The 7,667-nt window shown below is 42.9% G+C and overlaps 2 protein-coding genes and 1 long non-coding RNA gene across 3 annotated transcripts in view; 1 reads left to right on the forward strand and 2 right to left on the reverse strand.

Annotated features, from left to right (window-relative positions):
* Positions 1 to 3,729, reverse strand: part of matr3l1.2 (matrin 3-like 1.2) — a gene marked incomplete in the record, with an annotated part of 17,677 nt that extends 13,948 nt beyond the window's left edge. The window contains 2 exon segments of the mRNA XM_014012157.1: positions 773 to 1,495; positions 3,535 to 3,729. Of these exon segments, the coding sequence (XP_013867611.1) occupies positions 773 to 1,495; positions 3,535 to 3,714 (903 nt within the window).
* Positions 3,730 to 3,821: 92 nt separating this feature from the next.
* On the forward strand, positions 3,822 to 6,121 carry LOC106520194 (polyadenylate-binding protein-interacting protein 2). Its single transcript, XM_014012158.1, has 4 exons — positions 3,822 to 3,936; positions 4,097 to 4,262; positions 5,280 to 5,474; positions 5,566 to 6,121. Exons 2-4 carry the CDS (start codon positions 4,119 to 4,121, stop codon positions 5,629 to 5,631), a joined length of 405 nt encoding a protein of 134 aa, XP_013867612.1. The 5' UTR covers positions 3,822 to 3,936; positions 4,097 to 4,118; the 3' UTR covers positions 5,632 to 6,121.
* LOC106520195 (uncharacterized) lies at positions 5,989 to 7,457 on the reverse strand. The gene is made up of 2 exons (XR_001310522.1): positions 7,258 to 7,457; positions 5,989 to 7,052 (listed from the first exon to the last, which is right to left on the reverse strand). It is a non-coding gene; the product is annotated as an uncharacterized LOC106520195 (long non-coding RNA).
* Between the last annotated feature and the right edge of the window lie 210 nt (positions 7,458 to 7,667).

Consider the following 7,667-nt stretch of genomic DNA (forward strand, 5'->3'; position numbering starts at 1 on the left):
AGATCGCCACTTATAGCTCCTTGAGGGTTTTTTTGGCTATTCTCCATCCCATTTGTTTTTATGAAATATAATAATTGTGAAATATACAATATTGTTTAGTTGTTTTTTGCTATTTTTTATTGTAAAAATAAAGAAATAAAATAATAATAGAATAAAGTTCTGCTGCTGAAGGTTCTACGAACTGCTGGATCAGGACCTGGAACCAGATTTGTGAAATAAATACTGACTCGCTGGAATCTGTTGTGTTTTTGTTCACTTGACATCAGATTTGATGGATTTTAGAACATCATTAAGACCAGATTAATTTGTTTTTGTGTCCTGAAAACCAGAGAACTAAAAGGAGGTGGACTTCCTCTCTAAACGTGGCCCAGCATCAACGCTTCAGTTTTCTTCTACAAACAGAAAGGACAATGTTGACTGAACGTGAGTCTGAGTCTGAGGAAGTGTAGAACTCACACGTCGATGCAGACAGCGAGCAAAGACTCTCCTGGAAGTTAAACCGAGGAGGCTGATGAAGCTGCAATGTTACCTGCTTTACCAGAACACAAAGTGACAGGAAGTGACCCGGATCGGCCCAGACCCGACTCTAAAYGGCTGCGGAGCTTCAGAATAAGAAAACCAAGGGAAAGACTCATGCTGAAAAAGGTGATTAACAACAAGTTACATGAAGACAACTGGAGCTGTGGAGTGTGGAAACATGAGGGAGGCCAGCCGAGGCTGAAACATTAACGTTAGTCCCAACAGAACACAGGATCAGGCTGGACGTACTCACCAGAGAAGAATGAACGTCATAGTTACAAAGAGAGCACACGTGAGGGAACATGGAGGGAGCCACTCCCAAGAAGTCCTGGACTTTTCCGCTGGACGGGGTGTCCATCCTCCGCTGCATAAAGACGGGGTCCGACATCAGCGTCCCCATGCCGAGCCCACCGTACGACGTTTGGTGGGAAAGCTCAGAATACAGCCTCTCTGACCGCCCCTCTCCGCCGCCGCCGCCGTAACTAGAACCGAATCCCCGGCTGGAGGAGCCGTCCGACATGGAGCTGCTGAAACCAAAGTCCGAGGAGGCCTGGGCCCGGGACGAGCCCGGACCCGGGGAGGAGTCCCACCTGTTCCCGCCTCCTTGATATGAAACATCCGAGGACGACGCCCCCCTGTCTCCCGAAGCCGCCTTGCGGCCCTTGAGCTGCATGAGGATGCTCGGCAGCGTCTCCACCGTGATCTCGTCTTCGGGGATTTCAGCCAGAATGTTCAGGTCGGAGGGCGTCAGCCCCAAACTGCTAAACAGCTTCATGGCGCCGCCAAGATGAGCTCCGCCTCCGCCGCCCCCCATCATCCGTCCGGACTGCTGCTCGCTCATGTCGAAGTTCAAGAGAACACTTCCTGACGCCCCGAGATATAAACACCAACAGGTGGAGGCAAGACCGAAGGCGGCAAAGAGACTCGGCGGACGAGGAAATGTCAAAGTGAGGGTGGAGCACTCCTCTTCGGACTTCTGCTGAAACACAATGAGGCAGAAACAACCTTCAAAACAAGAGTCCAGAGAGAAGAAGAGGACAGGAGTGGGCGGAGCCACCCGAGCAGGTGCGATTACTGCAGAGGGAACATGAGAGGACGTTAAAGAGACAAAAGACTTCACTTGGGAGCAGCGATGGAGACACCGTCGCTGTGGAGGAGCGGAGTCAGACCTTCATGTGAGACGCAAAGAAGAAAAACTTCAACCAAAGGAAGGAATGAAGGAGATCAGATCACAAACCCTGCTGGGATCTGGGATCGTTTGCATAAAGATGTGAAGCTTAACGAGCTGCGCTGACTACTGACAGCACTGAAATTAAATATTTTTTACTTRATCATTTAACAAATAATAATAATGTTTAGTTTGATTTAACGTCAGACAGTAGGACAAATGTTTTGTCTGTTTGTTTACACAGTGGATGCACATATCTGGTTTCAACTGTAAAGGCTCCCACATACTCGAGCGCACTTCGGTCCGCGGAGGTCTGCGCGTACTGGAGGCGGACGCAGTGCGGTCTCGAAGTGGACATCCACGGACTGGTCCACGCAGAGATCAATTTTTTACGTCTGCGTTGCGCACAGTGGCGTGTACGGTTCTGGGTGTCACACCAAGCTGATAAAGTTGAGAATCTGTCATTTGTGGACGAAATGGAGTCAAATCTTCAAAAGCGTCTCAAGGACGAGATTAGAAAACTTTATGACGCATCAATGAAGGAATACAAAGACTTTCAGTGAGCAACAAATTTGTGGGAGGAAATAGCTCAGATCCTGGGTAAGGTAGTTTTTTTTATTGTTTTAAAGCTAAAATGCAAACTATGTCTTCCTCCTGATCCTTGACATCATGACTGAAATTGCGAGAAATTAAAGAATTTGCCAGGCGGTCAGTACGCTTGAGTACGAAGTCTCAAACATCCGCGGACAATATGAGCAGAGGTTGCACGACTCATAAAACGCTGCCCGAGTACGTGGGCGCCTTTACTGTTGGTCTGATGCTTCCTSAGAAAATAATGTTTGCTCTGCTCCCTGTTCACAAACTGAGCTTATTTTACTGGACTTTTACAAAAAATAAAATAAACGCAGGTTTCATCCTGAGGAGCATCTTCCATAAAACAAGTCTGATCTGCAGGACGTAGAAACTTGTTTTAGTGCTCCATCTGCTCTGTGAACAACAAAAACAGTAAACCTGCTGAATATTAATTTATATAATCCAAAAGCATGTGTGTGTAATAAATACCAAACACCTCATGCTTTGGTGCAGATCAGTTTAAAATGACCCACGTCTAACGGAGTCCTCAGGGATTGCACGATTGTGATTTTAAAAGTTAGATTATTCAAACAATCATTTACTTTTACATAGTAGAAAATATATCTGAAAATACAACAGAAACTACTCTAACAGGAAGTCAGTCTGAATATCAGTAGGCTTTAAAATATACTAATGCACGAAATACACAAATGTATCCAGACTGATGAAAACACCGATCAATATTAGCTTTAAAAAATGTTTTGAATTGTTTATTTTACCTAACTACATGCTGTGTACTTTTATGATACAAACGTATTGTGGCACATTTTGAAATGCAAAAACGGTTTTTAACGCGTTTGTCTGAACAAAACTGCGGCGCTATTTGCTGTTGAAAGTCGACCATGAAGTTAGCTTCGTTAGCTTAGCAGCTAGCATCCATACGGATGCTAGCTGCTAAGCTAACGAAGCTAACTTCATCAATAAACTGACGCGTTGAAAACAGTCAAGAGTGTTTCCACTTACTCACGTCACGTATTCACTCGTAGTTAAAACAAAATCCTTCACAACATTTAAAAACTGAAATGAAAATAAAACGCGTTTTGCCTTTATTTGAATGCTCTGCGACACAAGCTAATCTGCTTAGCTCCGCATGCTGCCGTATTTGTCGCTTCCTGTTGGCGCTTTAGATTTTCAAAATATGCGTGCGCATCGAAATATTTGCTAAACACCGCGAAATGAAATACGGCTCTAGCTACAGAAATAAATATTCTTACCGCAGAGTTGATAAAGACAGAAGAAAGCCTCCAGCGCGATGCAAAAACACAGCTACTAAAGAACAACGACAGATGAGGTTTGGACTGTTTCAGCGCCGCCTTCTGGACCGGAAGACGAACTGCACCATTGACCTGGAACTGGAAACACAAAAACACTGATTTGGATAGTTTATGTGTCATAAAACAGAAAGACAAATGTAACTGTAATAACAAGCTTCATGTTACATTTTTTGACGGTTCTTTCGGACCGTGAAGGCACCACAGCCGCTCAGCCAATCAGGATCGAGCTCGGCGTGACGCAGCAGATGTAAACAAACAGAGGCAGCGCAGCCATTACTGAAGAAGTCGGACCGAACCTGACCCGTTTGCCTTCTTCCACCGTCGAAGGAATCAGCCCAGCAGGTATTTAAGGAGCTCCGAACCGAACCGTTCGTGTTTTCCCGTCGCCGTGTGTTCTGGTCGGGTTCTGTTCGAGCGGACTTCGCTGCTCTTGTTTACCGTCGGTGAGTCAGCGGCCTGGCTGCTTGTTTGGCGGTAACCTCATCTCCCCTCCCCCCCGCAGAACCGAACCGAACCGAGGGAACATGAAGGACCCGAACCTCAGCACCTCCACGACCACCAACGTGACCCTGGCCGGGGAGGTGATCCTCAGCAGCCAGTTCGGTTCCGAGGAGAACCCGTTCGCGGAGTACATGTGGATGGAGAACGAGGAGGAGTTCAACAGACAGGTGAGAGGCGGTTTTACACCTGTTCTGGTACCGAACCGGGACCTGAACCGGGTTCGGAACATTCTGTTGGTGAACTGGTTCATGATACCTGGAAACATTAAAAACTGTGTCAGACCGAGTCCAAACCAAACATCCAGAGTAATGAGTCCTGATCCAGAACCAACTGGACCAAATGTTTGGTTCTGGTTTCAGTTTTTATCGTTAATATTTTAACCAAATAAAATGAAACCAAGTGTTCCTGAGATCAAGACCCAATCAGAACCACATCCTGAGGTCTGACCCAGGAGCATTACCAGGTCCTGGTCCTGGAGTCTGGCCTGGTTCTGATCCAAAAACTGAAGGTTTTACAGCATTATCTGAACTGAACCATGAAGGTCAAACGGAGTTTCCTATTGGCTGATTTAGCTTTCAATCACAGTTTGTTGGTTCTGATTGGACCTGCTGCTTGAAAAACACTTTTAGTTTAAAGAAACTAGTTTATTCTCAGTTTCTGTTTAAACTTTACAAAACATCAAACATTAGAAATGTCTTTTTTATTTATTATAAGTTAAACTATGTTTATACAGTATCTTAATCTTACTTTTATCTTATTGCAGTTTAATTGCCTTGTACAGTATTTTTTGATTTATTTTTCTTAATTTTAATGCTGTTMTCTTAAATTTATTATTGCTAATGTTGAATAACAATTGTTTTGTGTATTGTTGTATTTGCTGCTGCTGTCACACCCACATTTCCCCTCTGAGGGACAATAAAGGCTGWTTCTATTCTATTCTATTATAATTTGTTGACTTTTTCTTGTGAATGACATAAATAAACTAATTTTGTGCAGATTAAAACTTTGATGGTTATATTTTCTAAAAATAATTTTTCCAATTTGTGTTGATTATTTTTATTTTAATTCTTTTTGTATTATTTATTTGCAATAAAAATATATTAATTATGATTCCAATTTGTTAATTAATAAAAAAAAAAGGTTCATTTAATGTTTATATTGTTTTCCTGACGTGTGTTTCGCAGGTGGAGGAGGAGCTTTGGGAGGAGGAGTTTATCGAGCGTTGTTTCCAGGAGATGCTGGAGGAGGAGGAGCAAAGGGAGTGGTTCATCCCCTCCAGGGACCTCCCCTCTGTGGGCGTGGACCAGCTGCAGGAGCAGATCGGTCTGCTCATGCTGGAGGTGRACGCGCGCGGTGACGCCTGCGATCTGGACGTGGTGGTGAGTTCGGCTCCGGCCAATGAGAGTCCAGGAAACTGTTGGAAGTCCCCGCCTTCCGTTTCTGACAGAAACGTTCCTCCTCTTCCTCCAGATGAAGAGCAGCCTGAATCCCAACGCCAAGGAGTTCACCCCGGGCATCCAGGAACACACCATGTGACCCCGCCGGGCTCCGCCCCCTTTGTCCCAGTCTGCACTGTGACATCATCACTTCGATGTCTGCTGTATTTTCCAGCCGCCTCTCGAACCTTCAGCCTGACGTGTTGCCAAAGTTCTGCTGTCGCCTCGCATGTGTTCTGAGAACGTTCACTTCCTGTCCGCTGCGTGTGTCTGAGGAAACTCTGAATGTAAATCAGCCGACAGCGGCGCCGCTCCGACGGCTTCGTGGCTTTATTTTTCATTTCTTTGTTTTTTAAAACCCCAAATCCACCTGAGTGTTCTTGGTTCTGTTGACTCACCTGAAACTGACTCCGATCCACTTTAATCCAAGTTTGTCTGGTTTAGGCTGACGTGTGCGTGTGTGTGTGTGTGTGTTTTTTCCCAGCATCCTTTGTGTTTCTGACTTGTGGCTCTGCTGCTTCATTAACTGATGTAAACTTTTTCTAAACGCACAGAAAGTACTGTATAAAAAGTCATATAAAGTCAAAAAATGTGTAAAAAAATCTATTTTTTCTTATAATAGTTAAATAAATGTTTATGGAGAAATACGTGTTTGTGTTGATGCTCGGATCGATGTAGGAGGCGGAGCCAATTATATACAAATAAAACATTTAGGAACACTGTAAACTGTAGAGCTTCATAGTATGGAGCCTGCGAGGGGACACGGGGATTTTTTTCATTTTGCGTTTCCACACAAAAGTCGTTTATCACTGTTGTGCTGCTGGTTTGTTAACAAACTCACATGTTCACCATTAGTGAGTCAGCCTGCTGCTTTAATTAAGCTTCAGAATGAATATATCACACAGACACACAAGGAAGTATGTCATATGTTGATATTTTAACACACTGCAGCCACGCAACATCAATGTCAATTTCACGAACTTGTGGCAACACAGCCAGTTTTGGTAAYTGGATATTTCAAAATAAAAGTCTGATTTAATTCAGTTCATATACAAATCAAACTTTTTGCATGGGAACACAAAGGGATTGCGAGGTAACGCAAAAGAAAAAAATCCCCCTCGCGGACTCCTCATAGTATTTATTGGTCACAGTGCAAAAACATAATTTTTTAGATTATGAAGTTTTTATAAAACTCTTAGTTCCTAAAAGTATTATTATTTTCCAGTCTCTAAATACTATTGAAAATAATTACAATAAACTCAGCCCTGATAAAATCCAAAATTGAATCAGGAAATTTCTGGAATTTCAAAAATAAAAGCTGTTTAGGAACCTTGTATTAAACTGAATGAAATGTTGTGTTTTGTAGCTTTTAAAAAACACAAACTTAGGATGAAACTTGTTTTATTTTCTGGTTTTATCAGAAAGCAGTGAACTGAAGCTGAGGTGTAGTTCTCACAGTTGGCCAGCAGGTGGTGCTGTCRGCTCTGCACTGACTCCACATCCTTTCCATCCACAGAGATGCTGCAGGAGAAATGTTTATAACAAAAGTAAGCAATTTAAAAAAGCAAAAATACAGAAACCTAATTCCTGAAAGTCATGGAATTATTTAAACAAAGTTTAATAAACAGCCTGGGTCTGAGAGTTTATATTTTTAATTAAAACCTGTTCTGTTTCTGTCTTCAGAGGAGGTTCTGACCTGTGTGGATCACAGCAGAACCAGACTCACCTGCTGAAGGGGGCGTGGCCTTACTGTCTCACTGTGAGCTGATTGGTTGAAGGAAGTTGTTGCAGAATCTGATTCAGCTGCAAGAATTAGTTCCTCCTTATTTACAACAAATAACCTTTAATGACAAAGTGAAAAGAAAAAGAAAATTTTAAAATTTTTTATTAAAAATAAATCTGAAAACTTTAGGAAAGAATGGATGAATGGTTGGATGGATGGATTAATGGATGGATGAACAAATGGAAGGATGGATGATGGATGGATGAACAAATGGATGGATGGATGGATGGATGGATGGATGGATGATGAATAAATGGATGGATGGATGGATGGATGGATGAATAAATGGATGGATGGATGGATGATGAATAAATGGATGGATGGATGGATGATGAATAAATAGATGGATGGAT

This window comes from Austrofundulus limnaeus, unplaced genomic scaffold (assembly GCF_001266775.1).
Source record: "Austrofundulus limnaeus strain Quisiro unplaced genomic scaffold, Austrofundulus_limnaeus-1.0 Scaffold89, whole genome shotgun sequence".
Lineage (NCBI taxonomy): Eukaryota > Metazoa > Chordata > Actinopteri > Cyprinodontiformes > Rivulidae > Austrofundulus > Austrofundulus limnaeus.